This window comes from Zalophus californianus, chromosome 6, assembly GCF_009762305.2.
Source record: "Zalophus californianus isolate mZalCal1 chromosome 6, mZalCal1.pri.v2, whole genome shotgun sequence".
Lineage (NCBI taxonomy): Eukaryota > Metazoa > Chordata > Mammalia > Carnivora > Otariidae > Zalophus > Zalophus californianus.
In genome coordinates, this window is record NC_045600.1 from 2,034,677 (window position 1) to 2,055,090 (window position 20,414).

Sequence of the window (20,414 nt, forward strand, 5' to 3'; positions counted from 1 at the left end):
TTTCAAAATAGGTTTTAATCATAAGCTTTATATACAATTGTTGTACAATTATTTTAATAAAGTGAAATAGTAAGTGAAAAGTACAAAAAGCAAAGCTGGCTCTTCCCCCTTAGTGAAGTATAAAAGGTTTGTTCGTAGCCCCAAATTAGTGATGCAGCAAGTGAACAGTCTATATAAACGGGCTCGGGCAAATGGGAAAGTGGCGCCCTAGAGCCAGGCTCCTGCACAGAGCAGGCCTGCGTTACCGCTGCCCAAGTCATCGCGGTGCAAGAGTGAACACTGAGGGGCCAGAACCTTCTAGTAAACCTGGGCAGCCATAAAAGCATGGTTTAAGTTATGCTAAAAATAGTTTAGCAGTAGTGTAATGCCATCTCTCCCACCTCCAATTAAGTATCAACAAGGTAATACACCGACTCTAAAGCCTGAAGCTGTTTAGAGCATTAATAAACTGTGCATATTGCACTAGATAAGCAAGCACTTCTGTTTCTCCAAACACTCGAATTGTATTTCCCAGCACGTGTAGGGTTAGTTGCCTCTGCGTGCAGAGAGCAGGCTCCGCGGTTCCACGTTGAGAGTCTGTCCTGCACGGAGTTACTGGTCCCGTGACTCGTAGAGGAGCTTGGTGGCCTAGAACGTGACCAGAGAGGCGTGCTTGGTCCTGTGCCTGGTTGGAGCTGGCAGGGGCACCCCCTCCCTGGAGGGCAGGGCTTCCTCTGGGAAAGATGGGCCTGCACGCGAAGCAGAAGGGCCCAGGCCCCCCACCACACCCCACACATCCCTGCCCACCTCAGCCCAGGTACCTTGTGCATGGCCGCCAGCCAAGCTGTCGACTGCCTCCTGCTGGCATTTGCATCCTCCCCCGCCGTCAGCCTCAGCTGGGTCATGCCCTCCGCCCCTGGTGCTGCGTACTGCAGGGACATGCCTGTGGCCCGTGCGTTGCCCCCTGGAGGAGGGAGACGCGGTCAGGAGGCCCACGGGGACCCCCAAGCACCCAGGATTCTACCCGCCGTCCCACCCCTCACACTGGTGCCGGAGGCCGGGTGGCAGGGGCCTGTGCTCCAGAGGCCTTCTGGTGGATGACCCCAAATTCACAGGGTGGGAAAGGAAGTCTCCTGGCCTGGCCCTCCAGGGCCCGGGCTACACCGTACCACATCACTGAGCCAAGTGAGACAAACAAGGCTGCGACACCCAGTCCCCCATGGGGACGCCTGCGCTCAGGAAGACCCAACCAGGCCGGCCGGCTCCACGTGCATACCAATCCCACCCGCCTGCAGCCAGAGCGCAGGGCCCGCCTGGAGCACACAGGCCATCACTCCGGCCTCGCAGCCATCCCGCCGCTGGGGATGGAGAGTGCGAGCAAGGCCCAGCAGAGACGTGCCGACACCCCACCCGCATGCGTGAGCGCCTGCAAACATGCCATGGCGGGGAGCGGCCCTCTTCAGGCCGGGGCCAGCCGCTCAAGAACCCACCGCTCACGAACAGGCCGGCGCTCTCTGTCACGACTAGTCCGAGAAGTCCGCGCAGACCAAGCCTCAGGGTGAAGTCCACCTACAGCTTTCCTACTTTGTGACTTGAGGATGAAAACTCCATTTTGAGCAGGAATCCACCTCATGGAAGATTCCTTCCATCAGACACTGATCTCAGAGTCAAACCTGAGAGCCTGCCTCTCCCCCAGACCCGTGGACTGTGGACAGCACCTGCGGACGGCGGAGAGGGCCTGGCCACCGTACGATGGCAACAGTAAAGTGCTGTCCCATCTGAGGCCGGGGAGGCCATGTTCCATCTGTGCGTGTCACCAGGTGGGTCCCTGACCAGATCCCTGCAGGAGTGCCCACTCCCACTAGGGGGCATGCCAACCACAGCTCCGCCCACCCCCTGCTCTTCTGAGTTTAATTGGCACACAGCCTGTTGCCCCTGGCCGCTTCTGCACTTTGTGAGCATCCAGGGAGCCGGCAAAGCCAACAGCGACTGCCTGGCAGCACCTCTGACTGCCGTCTGCTCAGAACGGTACCACACCCAGGAAGACAGGGTTCTGGGCTTCCAAAGGTTCTAGAAAACTTCTGGCAGAGCAGGGGTCACTGCACCCCAAAAACTGCCAGAAGGCGGTGTGCGGCACCAGAAGCCCCAGGGCCCTGCCAAGGAAGACGAGGCTTCACCAGGCCTGGGAGGGGCTCCGACCAGGTGCGTTCCTGAGTCCCGCCCCCCCAACTCCCTAACAGGAGGCAGGCAGAGGGGCACCCAGGCTGACCCCCGGCTTCTCCACGCCCTGCCCTTTGTACCTTGGTGTCTTCGACTCCCACCTGCCACAGGCAACTGGTGTGTTGCCAACGTGCACACCCTGTGCTTGGGGCACAGAGGCAGGGGAACACTCCCCCTCCGGGGACTCAGACGGAAGCGCAGAGCTGGCCAAGGCTCCCGGAGGAGCAGAGTGAGCCTGGCTGTGAAGGCACAGGGAAGTCCTAGAGGGCAGCCGCCCACAGCACCCCGCTGCCCCCGGACTCGGCCAGCTCGGGGCCGGCAAATGCTGACGCACAGCTCTGAAACACTGGGTAAAGCTGCCCCCCTTGGCATTGAGAAACGGAGTGGATAAACTACACTTCTGCTGCCAGGATACTTCCGGTCATGCTTCTTATACCCACATGTTAGGCCCAACCTCTTTCAAATCAACCGAACAAGTGACTACTTCCCAGCCGCGGCGCGGCAGGCAGGAGAGGGCGGTGCATAGCGTGTGGCTGACCTTCAGAGACGGGCTGGCTCCCCAGGAGGCTGGTGTAAGTGTGAATGTCTTTTTCTACGTCAAGAAGGTAGGCAGGCAGGAGAGAAGAACAACCAAGAGCCAATCAGAAAACAAAGCACAAAGGAATCAGTCACATGGACTTTTTTCAGCACACTCTGCACCACACGGAACACAGACTCTACTTCCACGGAAAGACAGCTACTAAAGCAGAGAAGCCGAGGTGGAAAGATCCAGGGGGAAATGCTCGGGAAGTTCACCAAGGAAACATAAGGGGATCTCGTTTCCACAGAAACCTGACAGGAGCAGAAGGGCTGGTTCCCAGTGAGCCACCACTCAGAGCCTCTGAGCACAGGGGTGATGCCAACTGCACTGGGAGCTTTATCCTCAGTGTGAGGCCAACAATAATAGGACAGAAGAGCCTTTCTGTGGCACATTCGGGCAAATTCTTCATCGTTGGACACATTCAGCCCCTTCACCTGGCAGGTTTCTGAAGACACTTAACTAAACACAAGCCCGAAAGGACAACGGGCAGGCCCCTCAGAGACCCGAGACCCCATCCTGCAGGCCACGGCGTCCTCTCCAGAAGCCCGCCCCCACCACTCGCACCAAACCTCCTGCTGCACTTACCCCCGGGGGGGAAGCCTTCCGTGAGGATCTGCACGGTGGAAATGCGTGCGATTTCAATCTCGTAGCGGCTGTCCCCTTCCAGAAGCAAGTACCTAGGGAACACAGCAGCCACACCACATCACCCCAGGGTCAAAATGACAAAGCTGTCCGTGCCGGGCAGCACTCTGCCTCTTACCTCTGGTTGTTGGAGAGACGGCAAACCATTGCTTCTGGTTTCTCGGCGTCTCCAAAAGTTACGAGGAAGGTGGCTCCTGCGGATAGAAGAACAGACATGAGAACACAGCAGCCCCACTCACGCCTCACCCTCCCTGGCCAGGCGAGGCCAGCTCCCAGGGGGACGCGCCCCCAGGACGAAGTGAATCCAAGCAAGATCAGGGCCGTGGCTGCGCCCGCGGGTCCACCCAATGGGGCGGCAAGGCCGTGACGGAGGAAGAGCAGAAGGCGCCGCAGTCGGGAGAGGCTCTGTGCACTCTGAAAGCTCTAGGACCTTCCATCCTTCCCTGAAAGGCCCTGGGGGCTCCATCCCAAGGCCCCGACCCAAGAGCACAGAGCCCTCCACCCACAGGCTCCAGAAGCAGCCAGGGCAAGACCAGAACAGGGGAGAAGGCCCGCAAGCTGCCCCAGCAGAGCCGCACAGCAGGGCCCCGGGGAGGAGGGGGCTCGGGCTTGGAGCCCCTGGGGAGGCAGACCCTTCGCCCGCCCACGGAAGCAGCTCCATCGCTACTTGGACAGGGAGCCGGAGAGGTGGGGACAGAGCTCTCGCGGGCCAGTGGTGCCCAGGCGGCCCAGGCTTACCACTCAGGAGCACTTTGAGCTGCTTGTCGTAGAACTCGGCCTCCTTGTGGGACACGAGCGCGCACTCGGCGCACTGCCGCACAGGGTCCACGAAGCACATGCGCCGCAGCGGCACCTTCTGGCCACAGCACTTGTCACAGAAGCACTTCCCACACCTGCGACAGTGGTGCTGCAGATGCAGGGGCGGTAGTGAGGGGACAGAGGACGGGCGCCCCCGCCCCCCCATCGCCGGACACTGGCCCCGCAAGGGTCTTTGCCATCAGAGGGATGAGGTCGCCCCGACGGCTGCACACACGGCGGGCCGCTCTGCTGCCCCACCTCCTGCGGGCCACTGGGCTCTACGTCCTGCTGCCCACCCGCCAGGCCACCCCCCCCTCCTCGGAGGGCAAGACCCACGTGTGTGGCAGCGCCTGGCACGGTCACACGGGTGTGCAAGCCTCACTCGGACCCCAGGGCCGAGTCACCAGTCTGCTCTCCTCAGGCGGACGTCAGGACAAACAAGGTGCACACACCCCCACCCCAGAAGGGGCTCGATGCTGGCCTGGGCCCCCCACCCGATGGCCTTAGCTCACCTTTCTGGTGAGAAAGTCAAACTTGGCATCACACTGCATACATCTCGGGCACTAGGACGGAAGACAACCAAGTATCAGGACCCAGCTCTGAGCGCAGCTGGGACAGCGCCCCTCCCGCCCCTCCCAGCCCAGACGCCCGGGTGGCCTTCAACGGGCCAGAGACAGGGCAGTGGTCTCGGCCACCAGTTCGTGAGGCCCACAGGCTGGGTGGCCCTCCCCAGCCCCATGCCGTGGGGGTCGGGGTGGGGGGGGCCACCAAGGCCACAGGTGATGTCCAAGCCTGAGCAGCCACAAGCAAGGAATGGCTCAGATGGCATGTCAGGGACCCTGGGGCACACTCGGGCCAGGGGTCAGAGCCCGAACGGCCACACTGGGGCTGTCCTAGTGCTGGAAGCAAGGATCCAAGTCATGGAAGGAGCACGACACTGCACAGCAGGAATTCACCTGCCGCAGGCCAGGCCAGGAGCACCCTGCTGTACACATCAAGGAAAGCGAGGCAAGGCGGCTAAGTGGGGGGAGGCCCGGCCGGCAACGGCCCACACACAGGACACTGCCAGGCCCGGAAATGCTCTCGAATGCTCCTCAGAGTAAGGAACCAGAGGGAAGGGCAGCGGCCAGGCGCAGGCGGCTGGCCTCACAGGGATGGGCACCCCAGAAGTGCACAGGGACTAGGGCGCTGGGCATCAAGGGGAGGCCTCTGTCCCCCAAGTGCTCTCAGAACAGACAGCCCTGCGAGTGGCCCTGCTTCAGGCACTGAGGACGAGGGACGAGTTCAGACCTCTAAGCTAACACAAGACAAGAATCGGTTCAGATTTTGCCAGAAGCACCGAAGGGCTGTCCCAGCACTGACGCAGCTCAGCTTCCCACGGTGGGAAAGCTGCTCCTGGACCCAAATGGAGCTTTAGCCCAACTCGGCAACAGGGAAACTGCCCCCCCACAACCCCCCCCACCCCGAGGCAGGGAGGAGGGCTTCTGATTGGGACCTGGTTCGGGGGACAGCCAGTCCTGCCCAGCGGGGCCTCCCCTCACCCCCACCGACCTCCTTCACTCTGGTCAGCTGGGGCACTGGCCAGCCCGTGCCGCCCATCTCCCCCTGCTCTCTGCATCCTTCTGGGCCTCGGCCTCCCCCAAGGCGGCTCCACGAGTTGGGCAAGCGGGGAGCTGAGGGATTCGAGTTAGGTGCCACGTGCCCACTAGTTTGTGTTGGTCCAAAGCAGAGTCCAGTGGTGCCGGCACCGTGCAGATGCTCCTGGGGGAGGCCTGGGCCCGTCCTTCCCCGCTGGAGGGGCTTTCCAGACACCACCCTGCGGCCACAGCCCTGGCACTGGGAGTGGTGTCTAAGCTTTCCGAGATCCCGTGGCTCACATTTTCTTGCTTCCTCTTTGCTCGTAAGCTGCTTTCTGGACTGGGACACAGGTCTTGGCCCACCCTGGCCTTCCAGAACCATCTATAGAGTCCCCCAGTGGCTGCGAGTGTGAGCTGGCTGCTCAGTGCGCCCTTGCTGCTTCCGCCCACCCCCTGCCACTGCCTCTCCCTTCTGTGAGTTCTGGAACGCTGCTTGTGTTTGGCACTCAGGCCTCTGCACCGTGGCAGGGCCCCAGGCTGTGTGTGACCCCCAGCAATGCCAGCCACGGACTCCACCAGAAAAAGCCTCCATCCAGGGTGAGGCCAGTGCAAACGGGAAAGCCGGCCTGCTGCCCCTCCCGCGCCCCCTCTCCCTCTCCACCAACAAAGACGGTCTCATGTCTCTTGCCTACCGTGAGGCTGTGGTGTTTGGGCAAGTTGAAGACCAACTTTTTTTTTTTTTTTAATTAACATATAATGTATTATGTTTCAGGGGTACAGGTCTGTGATTCAACAGTCTTGCACAATTCACAGCGCTCGCCATAGCACATACCCTCCCCAATGTCTATCACCCAGCCACCCCGTCCCTCCCACCCCCCACCACTCCAGCAACCCTCAGTTTGTTTCCTGAGATTAAGAGTCTCTTATGGTTTGTCTCCCTCTCTGGTTTCATCTTGTTTCGTTTTCCCCCCTTCCCCTATGATCCTCTGTCTTGTTTCTCAAATTCCTCGTATCAGTGAGATCATATGATAATTATCTTTTACTGACTGACTTCTTTCACTCAGCATAATACCCTCTAGTTCCATCCATGTCGTTGCAAATGGCAAGATTTCATTTTTGATGGCTGAATAATATTCGAGAGAGAGAGAGAGAGAGAGAGACTCACAACTTCTTTATCCATTCATCTGTCGATGGACATCTTGGCTCTTTCCACAGTTTGGCTATTGTGGACATTGCTGCTATAAACATTGGGGTGCACGTACCCCTTCGGATCCCTACATTTGTATCTTTGGGGTAAATACCCAGTGGTGCAATTGCTGGATCGTATGGTAGCTCTATTTTCAACTGTTTGAGGAACCTCCACACTGTTTTCCAGAGCGGCTGCACCAGCTTGCATTCCCACCAACAGTGTAGGAGGGTTCCCCTTTCTCCGCATCCCCGCCAACATCTGTCATTTCTTGACTTGTTAATTTTAGCCATTCTGACGGGTGTGAGGTGGTATCTCATTGAGGTTTTGATTTGGATTTCCCTGATGCCAAGTGATGCTGAGCACCTTTTCATGTGTCTGTTGGCCATTTGGATGGAAGACCGGAGCTGAAGGCAGACGCTTAACGACTGAGCCACCCAGGCGCCCCGGAAGACCGACTTTTAAACATAAGACCACATCCAGAATTTAAAACGTGCTCCCTTAACAATGTAAGTGACATAGACATTTATTACTCTAAATAACGGATGAGGTGGGCGCCTGGGTGGCTCAGTTGGTTAAGCGACTGCCTTCAGCTCAGGTCATGATCCTGGAGTCCCAGGATCGAGTCCCACATCGGGCTCCCTGCTCGGCGGGGAGTCTGCTTCTCCCTCTGACCCTCTTCCCTCTCGTGCTCTCTCTCATTCTCTCTCTCTCAAATAAATAAAATCTTAAAAAATAAATAAATAAATAACCAATGAGGGGATTCAGAAAACTGACAGATTTTTAAACAAGGTAATCTGCTGATCATGTAACAGAAAAGACACTTTTAAAATTATCAACAGCAATTTAAAGAGAATGAAATAAAGCAAGAGACAAAGAGACTAAAGTAAAAGTATGGCCAAAGAACAGATGCCTGAGAAACTGTCCCCAGAGCAAACAAACACGACGGGCATGGCCGGGCCCGCAGCTGTGACTCTGGGACTAGACTGAATGACTCGCAAAGGCCCGGGGCCACAGACAAGGCCCCACAGCCCAGACCCCGGTGCGGCCCGCGACCCACACCCTATGCCTGAGACCCCCGCACGCCCAGGCCGTGTGGTCCCCGCCAGGGCGGGAGGGGGTTGAGGCTCCAACATGCAGGATCTCCAGGGCCAACGGAGTCAGGGCAGGCCCCCCCGAAGGACCTCGGGGAACTCTGTGAGGGAGGGTCCCGCATGTGGTGCCCACGGACCTATCAGACAGAGGCCGCCCCCTGGGGTCCCCCGGGGACGGACTCCTTGAGAACAGGAGGCTCCAGCCTAGCCTCTCGGGGCCCCGCGCTCACTTCACGGGCCTCTCGCCCAGCGGACGGGATGGAGGAAGCTGGTGGCAAGGGGTGGCCTCTGGAGGGTGCGCTGGGCACCGCGGAGGACAGGGCGGCAGCCCCACACACGCTCCCCTGGCCTCCGACTCCTGGCTGGTTCAGTAACCCCACAGCGGATGCAGGAGCTGAGACCGGCCCAGGGCCACAGAACAGAAGCGCCTCAGGAACTCCAGGCTCCCCCAACCCGCAGCCGAGAGAGGTCTGCTGACCGCTGCCCGACCCTCACACAAGGAACCCCCAAAGGTGCCCGGGGCAACTCCAGAACCAGCCCCAGCGGATAGCTGACAGAGGGTCTCCCCTCAACATCAAAACAGAAAATACAGAGTTTGAAGTGTTTAAAGGAAGGTCAAAAAAGGTTACTGTAAAAGAAAAGCTTGAGGAGCACTGTGCCCCCTCCCTGGGGGCTGGGGGACCCCCGCGCTCCACGCCCCATGTCACCGCCCCCCCCCCCGCAGCGCTGCCGGCGGTGCTCCCTGGCTGGCTGGCACCAGACCCCTCAGATCCTCACATGCCACCGTGTCTTAAGTTCCTCAGGTGCAAACATCCTGAAAATAAAATTTAAAAGTATTTGTATTAATGTATCTTTATCGAAAGATAATCCCTTCTAGGAGCGCCTAGCTGGCTCAGCAGGAAGAACGTGCAATCTTGATCTTGGGGTCATGGGTTCGAGCCCCATGCTGGGTGCAGACGTTGCTTAAAAAATAAAATCTTTAATTAAAAAAAATAATCCCTTTTAAAAAGTAAAAACTTAATTCCTAAAACAAACTGACCTGTTCAAAGATTTAACTGCTTAATTAACGAAGGAACCAGTAAACTGTTAAAAACTCTGCTCAAGGGAGTGGGGGGGAGACCCTGTGATGGTGCAAGGAACAAGATGATGTGGCTGAAGAGGCGAAACGGCGGGCGTCACAGGAGACGGGCACGCCCCCGCGGGACAGCGCCCGTCTGTGTCCCCTACCCAGACCCCCGGTGCCACTGGTTCCTGAAAAAGACACAGAGCCTAGGGATAGAAGTGCGCCCCGGGAAGAGGCGCTGCCACGGCCCACGTTCAGCGGCCCTCCACTGTGGCATTTCCGTGAGCCAACAGCAGAGGGGTCCTGGGGGGTGGGAGGCAGGGTGCCCCCTGGGGTCCCGCAGAGCAAGTGTGGGTCCCCACCACCACCTTGACTGTGCTGGGAAAGTTCCTGCTGAGAACCCCTTGCCATGTGACTTAGATGACTCAGTTGCCCCCAATCACCCGTGACAAGGCTGGACACGGACCCCAAATTCATTCCATTCTTCACCCTGTTCTTGACTGGCTGACCTGTTTGTCTGGGCTCATGGATGGGAACAGAATGCCCATTAACCTCACTTGGTCCATCCTTCAGGCCCATAGATGACGGCCCACCCTCAGCCTGAGACAGGCAGACCCAGGGTCGTGCGGCCCCTGACGTCAGGTCACAGGACCCACGCCTCCAAGCAGGCCGCTGCCTGCACCAGCGCCTTCCCCCTCCCACCCGACCCTCGTCCAGCCGGGGTCCCTCCCCCCATAAAGCAAGCCTGTCCCCGCCTGGCCTCAGAGACCCTGGCGGACCCCACGGTCTCCCTCCTGCAGCCACGGCTCCTTCCCCGGCGGGCAGTGACCCCATCCAATATGATCTCTCCTGACTCAGGGTTTGTTTCTTCGACACACTTGTTCTCTCCTCCCCAATTCTGTGGCTAGAGTGTACCCAAGTGTCAAAGTGCCAAGCGCCATCATCATTGGTTACGCCCCGTGAAGACGGGAAGGGGGAGTGCACGGTGCAGAGTTTTTAAGGGTAAAACTCAGTGTCTCCATCTACTTGTGCCAAGTCCCTCTAGCCCCATGCCCAGTGAGCCCACCGCAAGCCCACTCTCCACCATCACTCACACAACCCGGACGCAACGGCCAGGCCTCCTGCGAACTTGCCCCACGTCCCACAAGCCCCGAGGGAGCAGACTGCTACTCCTCAGTGTTTAGCGACTGTTATGCCGCAGGAACCCCTCTGGGAAGCGGAGGGCGACAGACCATCTCTCCGTGCATGCATGCGTACACACACTCCCCCTCCCCACCCACATTTTCAACACTTTTAAGGGATGTCCCTGCAGGCCCAAGTTAACCACCTGGCACAGGGGCAGGCAGCCGGTAAGTACACAACAGATGTGGAATGGGCTGGCCTCAGGGTGACCCAGTAGGAAAGAGAGTCACGATGACACTAGGAGGACCACCCACAAACACGTCAATGACACTGGCAGACAGCAAGAAGTGGGTGGAAGCGGAGGGTCTACGGGACACCCTCCTGCCACGTCTATCCAATTCTGATTCCCCTCCCCCATTCCGAACCACCACGAATAAACAAACCTGTTTCTCACCGCCGGCATCGCACGCTTGCTTCTCCCCGGCACACAAAGGTCCCCGTGTCCCAGAAGCGCGGCGGGCAGCGCGCAGCAGGGGGCGTCCCTTCCGCGGCAGTGCCAGGCGCCAGGCTAGTGGCCGAGGAGCTGCCACGGCAGCCTTCCCCGGGGCTGCCGGAGGCTCCTAGCCCACACCGCCCCCTGCCAAGTTTCTCTTCCTCCAGAACACTCCCGGTTACGTTGTGGACTCTGGGACCATGCCCCACTAGAGAGTCCCCTGCAGCGCTCCCCTCCCCCACAGCCACTGGAAGGCCTCCAGGGCCTGGCCTGGCTCTTCGATTGCGAGTGTGAATCCTGCCGAACGGGGACGCTCTGGAGCGACGCCCGCCACCCTTTCAGCTTGGGAATGAATCTCCTGCTGAAGGAGGGACGCCTCCCAGACACCAGCATTTCCACCCAGCTGCACCAGCACTCCGCGAGAGTTCCAGACCCCTCTCATTGCTTCCTGGTCAGCAGGGGCCATGATGGAAAAATGCTGCCCCCCACTCCCGCACCTCTGTGACACATGGGCGACCACCCGGTGATCTGGCCACACATGATGTGCCCACAGGTGCAGAGTCAGGGCCGCCAGCGGGTCACGGCCGCCCCTCCCCCACTGCGGAGGAGAGTGGGTCACCTGCCTGTCTCCACCTCGAGCGGTGCGACTCTGACTTCTCTGACCGCCGTAACTTGCGCCAGGCTCCTCAACAGGCCTGTAAGGGACTCTATGACACGAACAAACGCATGACAACGAGAGCCACGATACTTTTATCTTTCCACAGCACTAACCAAGGAGGCCCTGAGAGCAAAGGTACATGCTGTTCAGAGTAGGAGCACCAAGGGTAAAGCTGCAGGAAAGAGATCACACGGGGCCACAAGGGGCCCAGGCCGGGGAGGCCCACGGCTTGGCCGCTGACCTCCAGGCTGGCCCCTCCTCCCCGCCGCCCTGCACACGGCCCCTGCCCAGCTTCTGGGCGCTTGCCCTCCTCCCACACCACACACCTGATTTCACTCCTCTGCTGAAACCCTGTGGCCGGAACAGCGATTCTCAGGGAGGAAGGGAGGGTGGCTGATCAGACACAGGAGGTGCTTGTCACTTAAAGCACTTTCAACAATCATGGGTTGCTAATTTCTTTCAGACGGTTTTGATTTACAGGAATGCATGGACTTCTGTCCCTTGGCCTCCGGGAACTGAGAATTGCTGACTTATGGTCACAGAAGGGCCTTCAGAAGGTGCCGCCCTCACCCCGCCAACAGGGACAGCTCGCGCCTCCCCCAGCCTCAGCCCTCCGGCCACAGCTGCTCGTGCCTCTCCAAGCAGGTGCGGTTCCCCAACCAGGACGCCCTCCTTACTGTCCGTCCGGAGCCTCCTGCTCCAACCCAGCACTCCGCTCGCACCACCCAAGAGCCCCCCAGGCCTCGCGGGGGCCGCTCCGCCGCTCCCCCCACGGGGCAGGGGCTCCACTGAGCAGCTCAACCAATGAAGTGGAATTCCCACATGACCTCGCAGGTGGGCAGAGCCCGGGCCGAGCGGGTGGGACTGCCCGTGCGGCGCGCACTTCGCGCGGGGGGTGGGCGGGCCTGGGCGCCCCGAGAAAGAACCAGGCAGGGGGCCCAGTGCCCATGGCCCCGGAAGGGCTGGAGCGCGGGCGACTGGAGCCCGGGATACCGAGGGTAGCCGTGGGGGGCCCCGGAAGGGCAGCAGGAGCCAGCCGAAGCGGTTCGGGGTCCCGGGACCCTAACGGGAGTGCCGGGGCGCAGACGAAGGGTCTCGGGAGAGCGGGGCGCGTACAGGGGGCCCTCGGGCTCGGAAGGGGGTCCCGGAGCGCGGAGAGGGTGCCGGGGGTCTCGGGCGAGCGGGGCGCGGAGGAGGGGACGGGAAGCTGGCGGGCGGCGGCGACCTACCTCCTTGTCCGGGACCCACTGAGGCTCCTCCAGGCCGAAGGGGCTGCCAAGGGCGCGGTGCTCGGGCACCATGCGCAGGCCGCTGGGGGAGCGCACCAGCTTCTTGGCATCGCGGCGCGCGGCCACCTCGGAGGACATGACGCCGCCTCAGCGCTCGCCAGGCTCGCGGACCCTGGTCCTGCCAGGAGCCCCGCCCCGCCCTCGTGGATGACAGGGGCCGCGTCCAATCGCCACGCCCGGCTCGGAGAGCGAACCAATCGACGCCCGGGATCCGCCCCATCGCTGCGCTTTTCAGTACGCGCAAGGGCACCTCCTCGGCCACCCTGCGGTCGGTCACCAATCGGCAGTGAGGACGCGCCCAGGCACGCCCCGTCTCCTGGGGACGACTGAGACTTTGGATTGGTCAGTTAGTCTGCGACGTAGCGCTGCTTCCTCTCTGATTGGCAAATCCGGTGCGGGACGTCCGGCTCTCATTGGAAAGGGAGGTTGCGAGGGGCGGGGCAGCGCGAGGCGGTGAACGGAGCGCGCGCGCGGTGAGAGTCGTGGGCCGCGGGGCTGCGGCGCGAGGTCCGCGCGCGGTGAGCTGGGCCTCGGCGGGGTCGCGGGTCGTGCGCATATTCCACGCCCGCGGGCGGGCGGAGGGGACAGCCGGAGCCCAGGTCCTGGCGGGCCTCTGGCGGCTCGGGAGCCGGGGTGCGGAGGCCCGTCCTGGGGGCTGCCACCCGCAGAGACCCAAGCAGGCCGGCGGGCTGCGGGGCCAGTCAGGGTGGCGGCGGCAGTCTGGGGACCGTGGGGTGAAAAGTGAACCGGGGCCGCGCGGAGGGGCGTTCTGAGGCGGGGGGCGTCCAGGTGGGCCGCCGTCTAGGCGGGGCGCGTCGCGGAAGAGCGGGTGCGCTGGGTCGTCACGTGCGTCTGCTGGCCCTCCGGGTGTGCAGGAGTCGCTGGCGAGAATGGGGCAAGGTGGTGCAGGGCCTGGAAAGGGAAGGGGTCCCCAGAGAGGCCAGGGTCCTGAGAAGGGCCGCGGACCCGGGGCACCGGGAGAAGCTCCCTACCAGCAGCCCTGGGACGACCCGGCGCTCATCGCTCCCCAACCCGGAATAGATGGCCACCCTGGAGAGTGGGTGGGCTGCCCCCACCGGGACTAGACACACACACACACCCCACCCACCGGGACTAACACACACACACACCCCCCACCCACCGGGACTAGACACACACACACACCCCCCACCCACCGGGACTAACACACACACACACACCCCACCCACCGGGACTAACACACACACACACACACACACACACACACACACACACACACCCCACCCACCGGGACTAGACACACACACACACACACACACACACACACACCCCACCCACCGGGACTAACACACACACACACACACACACACACACACACACCACCCACCGGGACTAACACACACACACACACCCCACCCACCGGGACTAACACACACACACACACACACACACACCCCCCACCCACCGGGACTAGACACACACACACACACACACACACACCACCCACCGGGACTAGACACACACACACCACCCACCGGGACTAACACACACACACACACCCCACCCACCGGGACTAACACACACACACACACACACACACACACACACACACACCCCACCCACCGGGACTAGACACACACACACACCCCACCCACCGGGACTAACACACACACACACCCCCCACCCACCGGGACTAGACACACACACACACCCCCCACCCACTGGGACTAACACACACACACACACACACACACACACACACACACACCCCACCCACCGGGACTAACACACACACACACACCCCACCCACCGGGACTAGACACACACACACACACATACACACACACACACACCCCACCCACCGGGACTAACACACACACACACACACACACACCACCCACCGGGACTAACACACACACACACCCCACCCACCGGGACTAACACACACACACACCCCCCACCCACCGGGACTAACACACACACACACACACACACACACACACACCCCACCCACCGGGACTAACACACACACACACACCCCACCCACCGGGACTAGACACACACACACACACCCCACCCACCGGGACTAACACACACACACACACACACACACACACACACACACACCACCCACCGGGACTAACACACACACACACACACCCCACCCACCGGGACTAGACACACACACACACACACACACCCCACCCACCGGGACTAGACACACACACACACACACACACCCCACCCACCGGGACTAACACACACACACACACACCCCACCCACCGGGACTAACACACACACACACCCCACCCACCGGGACTAGACACACACACATACACACACACACACACCCCACCCACCGGGACTAACACACACACACACCCCACCCACCGGGACTAGACACACACACACATACACACACACACACACACCCCACCCACCGGAACTAACACACACACACACACACACACCCCACCCACCGGGACTAACACACACACACACCCCCCACCCACCGGGACTAACACACACACACACACACACACACACACACACACACCCCACCCACCGGGACTAGACACACACACACACACACACACACCCCACCCACCGGGACTAGACACACACACACACACACACACACACACCACCCACCGGGACTAGACACACACACACCACCCACCGGGACTAACACACACACACACACCCCACCCACCGGGACTAACACACACACACACACCCCACCCACCGGGACTAACACACACACACACACACACACCCCACCCACCGGGACTAGACACACACACACACCCCACCCACCGGGACTAACACACACACACACCCCCCACCCACCGGGACTAGACACACACACACACCCCCCCACCCACTGGGACTAACACACACACACACACACACACACACACACCCCACCCACCGGGACTAACACACACACACACACCCCACCCACCGGGACTAACACACACACACACACCCCACCCACCGGGACTAACACACACACACACCCCCCACCCACCGGGACTAGACACACACACACACACACACCCCCCACCCACCGGGACTAGACACACACACACACACACACACACACCACCCACCGGGACTAGACACACACACACCACCCACCGGGACTAACACACACACACACACCCCACCCACCGGGACTAACACACACACACACACACACACACACACACACACACACACCCCACCCACCGGGACTAACACACACACACACCCCCCACCCACCGGGACTAGACACACACACACACCCCCCACCCACCGGGACTAGACACACACACACACCCCCCACCCACTGGGACTAACACACACACACACACACACACACACACACACACACCCCACCCACCGGGACTAACACACACACACACACCCCACCCACCGGGACTAGACACACACACACACACATACACACACACACACACCCCACCCACCGGGACTAACACACACACACACACACACACACCACCCACCGGGACTAACACACACACACACCCCACCCACCGGGACTAACACACACACACACCCCCCACCCACCGGGACTAACACACACACACACACACACACACACACACACCCCACCCACCGGGACTAACACACACACACACACCCCACCCACCGGGACTAGACACACACACACATACACACACACACCCCACCCACCGGGACTAACACACACACACACACACACACACACACACACACACACACCACCCACCGGGACTAACACACACACACACACACCCCACCCACCGGGACTAGACACACACACACACACACACACCCCACCCACCGGGACTAACACACACACACACACACCCCACCCACCGGGACTAACACACACACACACCCCACCCACCGGGACTAGACACACACACAAACACACACACACACACCCCACCCACCGGGACTAACACACACACACACCCCACCCACCGGGACTAGACACACACACACATACACACACACACACACACCCCACCCACCGGAACTAACACACACACACACACACACACACCCCACCCACCGGAACTAACACACACACACACACACACACACACACACCCCACCCACCGGGACTAGACACACACACACACACACACACACCCCACCCACCGGGACTAACACACACACACACACACACACACACACACCCCACCCACCGGGACTAACACACACACACACACACACACACACACACACCACCCACCGGGACTAGACACACACACACACACACACACACACACACACTCTCTCTCTCTCTCTCTCTCTCTCTCTCTCTCTCTCTCTCTCCCCGGAATTTGAAAACAGCAAGCTTGGTATTTCGTCCAGGTGTTCTGTTTACCTGGAGGTGGTTTTGGGTGGTGCCTCCCTGGGTCACCTCTTCCCGTTCGTGTCCTCAGGGCCCCTGAAGCTGAGCTCCCTGCCAAGCCAGGAGGGTGCGCCACAGCTCCTTTGACAATTTACTACTTGTCCTGCAGATGATACCTCTTTCGTATTTGCTTTCTGTCTTCAGGAATCTAACCTCACACCTTCCATACACTCAGGGTACCTTTTGGAGCTTGTCACAGTCCCCATCGCCTCTCTCTGTGTGTGGCTGGCCCTGGGGCCCTGCATTCAGGCGCCTCTTTCTGGCAGAGACCCAACCATCCTTCTGCAGTTTGCGGTCCTGGTGGCCTCCGGGGGGCCGGGGCCTCTGCGTGTGTCCTCGCCAGTGTCAGCAGCCCTGGCCTTGGAGCGCCTGCCACAGGCAGACGCGGGACCCAGAGCGTGAGCTGCTTCCTGCAGCAGCTGTCATGATCACGTGGTGCAGTCACACCTGGGCATCAGGCTCTGCAGTCACCCCAAACTGGTACTGTCAGTTCTGGGTGCCAGACCTGTTTCCCTGACCGGCCTGTGAATGGGACGGTGCGAGTCACCTGGTTCTCGAAGCGCCAAAATCAACCTGATGTTGTCCACATCCTAACACTCTGAGCGCTGCAAGGGCAGGTGACCTTCCCCTCGGCAGAGGCCTTGCTGGTGGACGTCGGCACAGGGTTCAGCGGGCCAGCGTCTGGCTGTGGGCCTTGGCGTTCCTGCACCCACCCTGCTGCACCCCCAGCCCTGCTGCTCTGGGGGGTTTGCTTCTGCGTGGCCCTGGGCTGAGTGGGGCAGCCAGCAGGGGTGGGGTTGGGCTGCTGGTCAGGGGACGGGTGCGGGCTGCAGGGCAAGGGCGGGACAGTCTCCACTGTCCTCTGCTGAAACAGCTTGGTAGTCGTGGAGGTTCCAACTCGCAAGCATCCTGCAAGATTCAAAACTCACTTTTCCCATTCTTGCCAGATCCTCCATGGAGACACACTTAGGGGAGGTGAAGCTGGAGAATGCAGAAGACACTTCATTCCCACGAGCCCAGTGCATATGATCTCCAGCTGTCTGCGTCATCCTCACCAAAGAGGTGGGTCAGGGCAGGGTGCTCATCTGGAAACCAGGTCCTGGGGCCAGGACTCGGGGCCAGAGAACGTGCTCATTTTTAACCCTTTCTGCAGGGGACGGAATGGGCCTGCCTTGTGTAGCGTGGACCTTTAGAATGCAGGTGACCTGGGGGCCCTTCTCCAAACACATCACTCTGTGGATTGGAATTCATGGTTTCTAAGTTACCGAATGGCGGCTCTATAACAAAAGCATTGCCTTAGACTCACCTCAGTGGTTTTCCTGCTAAAGTCTCTCCTGCAACCTCGGGGCTGACGGTGAACCCGTCTCAAAGGGGACTGCACACCCAGGCCACCATCACTCTGCTGTGCTCAGCTCCTGGGTGGTTTGCAGTGACAGCAAGCACATTGGAATTTGTGTCCCTGAGAAGTTATTCGTCTTTGTGGTCAACCTGTTGAAGAAATGGATTTGGATCAATTGGACCTGAATCCCAGAATTATTGCTGCAGTTAAGAAAGGTATATTTATTGATGTTTGGATCGAGTAGATATGTGAAATGTATGGATGTACGTGTACACAGTGCACGAAAAACAGGTTAACGGTGTTGCCTGTCCAGGTCCTCCCCTTCGCCAAGCCAACTGATGCTGATTAGTGACCCATGCTGGAATGTGTTGCAGGTTTTTCGGGTGTGTGTGTGTGTGTTTCACTGAAGACTTTTTTAAAGTTCATTTTATTTTCATCAAAGGTAACACATGTTTATCGTCTAAGAAGTGAAATGGAACTATTTACACCACTTATGATTTTATCAACTTCTTTTGTATTTACATTTGGGTTTCTAAATAACGTGCTTGTGTTGCTGTGTTCGATTTGTCAGTGTCAGGAGTTACTCACGGAGTGGGTGTTGCACTGATTAGGACTGGTTTGCTTGTGCCCCTACTTACTCCACCCCTCCCCCCACAGTTGGAACACAGTTTGGGCCATTAGGGCTTTGACGGGGGACATGGTGACTGCTGCTGAACTGGGAGGTTAAGACTGTTTCCTTTCTTGTCCCATCTTTGTTATTTTTCCCCAGCGTTGTTAGTTGCCTCCTTTTTTCCAATGCTGTGTTTTCTGTGCATGGCTCACTGACTTTCCCCACATTGTCCAGTATGTCCGTCAAGCACCAGTGCCTCATTTTTAAATGCTCAAAGGGTTGAACAGCTCACCCGTTCTGTTTGTTTCCTGGTGCATGCATCCCCAGCTGCCCTGCACCAGCTGGCGTCCTGGGACTCCCTTCCATCTCCCCTTGTCTCCTGGGGCATTTGACGGGGAAGCGTCAACATTAGGATGCTTGTTGATCATATAACATGGAATCCTAAGTACGCGTGGGGGCTGATGCAGCAACATGGTGATGCCCTACACGGGGGCAGGGTCTTGAGGTCCTGTTCCTTCATCCTTGGCTCTTGGTTTTTTCAGAGCCCATCAGTCGTTTTGCTTTGTTTTCTCTTTCATCCAGCCTGTCTCTCTGTTTTAACTGGAGCGTTCAGTGCATACATATTTAAGGGAATTCCTGATACGTGTGGGGTTAAGTCTGCCTTATTATGCTGAGCTATTTTTTGTATTTCTTTTTGTGGTGGTTTTCCATTTTTGGCTTCTGGATTGGTTGAATATATTTTTAGCAAATTTATTTTGTACTAGTTTGAAAGTAATGCATTTATCCAAGCCCAAAATTAATGTATCCACTCTCCTCCCCAAGTACCAGGCCTTTTGGACACATTAACTCCCTAACCCTCCCCACCTGGCTGCTGCCCACTGGCATTGTCACCCTCGTGCATTCTTCGCTGTTTGTGCCACCGGCCATCCCGCCCTCCCCACCGTGCCAGCGGTCTGGTACAGTGGACGCTTGCTTGGAACCCGGCTCAGCTTTCCGTCCTGCACCCCTTCCCTCGCGCGTGGTCCTCAGCCTGCCCTGGAATCCTCCTCTAGCCTTGCCTGTGTGTAGGCCTGCCCAGCCACAGAAACCTCCTTTCTTGAGAGATGTTTCCGGGGTGCGGAGCTGGGTTGCATCCACTGCTCTGGGCACCTGGGAGAGGCCCCTCTCGTCTCTGGCTCCTGCTGCTGCAGCTGTGAAGTAGGGCTCCCCCAGGCCCCCTCCCTCCTCCTGCTGTCGTCACACTCTACCAAGGGGCTCCCAGAGCCTCAGGGAGTGGATGGATCAGGCTCCTGCCCGCCGGGTCCCCAGAACAGCATTCCTGAGAGCACCTGCTGTCGTCGTGTTGCCTCGTGTTACCGTGGTCTGAACTCGCCCTG

The 20,414-nt window shown here is 59.3% G+C and overlaps 2 protein-coding genes across 6 annotated transcripts in view; one reads left to right on the top strand and one right to left on the bottom strand.

Moving 5' to 3' along the window:
• On the bottom strand, window positions 1-12,835 carry ZFYVE21 (zinc finger FYVE-type containing 21). 2 transcript variants are annotated; one of them, XM_027568929.2, is made up of 8 exons: window positions 12,642-12,835; window positions 4,732-4,782; window positions 4,160-4,328; window positions 3,540-3,615; window positions 3,365-3,456; window positions 2,738-2,791; window positions 801-943; window positions 1-627 (listed from the first exon to the last, which is right to left on the bottom strand). In XM_027568929.2, the coding sequence occupies exons 1-8, from the start codon at window positions 12,777-12,779 to the stop codon at window positions 592-594; spliced, it is 759 nt and encodes a 252-aa protein (XP_027424730.1). In that variant the 5' UTR covers window positions 12,780-12,835; the 3' UTR covers window positions 1-591. The 2 variants fall into 2 exon arrangements, with proteins under 2 accessions (XP_027424730.1, XP_027424731.1); XM_027568930.2 differs by lacking the exon at window positions 2,738-2,791 and having other exon boundaries at window positions 3-627.
• The window catches only part of XRCC3 (X-ray repair cross complementing 3), an 18,374-nt gene continuing 9,729 nt past the window's right edge, over window positions 11,770-20,414 (top strand). For 2 of the 4 annotated variants that reach the window (XM_027568925.2, XM_027568927.2), the window contains exons 1-3: window positions 13,193-13,219; window positions 18,037-18,151; window positions 18,243-18,643. In XM_027568925.2, the coding sequence (XP_027424726.1) occupies window positions 18,589-18,643 (55 nt within the window). In that variant the 5' untranslated portion in view covers window positions 13,193-13,219; window positions 18,037-18,151; window positions 18,243-18,588. Of the gene's footprint in view, window positions 12,247-13,192; window positions 13,220-18,036; window positions 18,152-18,242; window positions 18,644-20,414 lie in introns of those variants that run through there. The other 2 variants (XM_027568928.2, XM_027568926.2) reach the window with 1 other exon arrangement.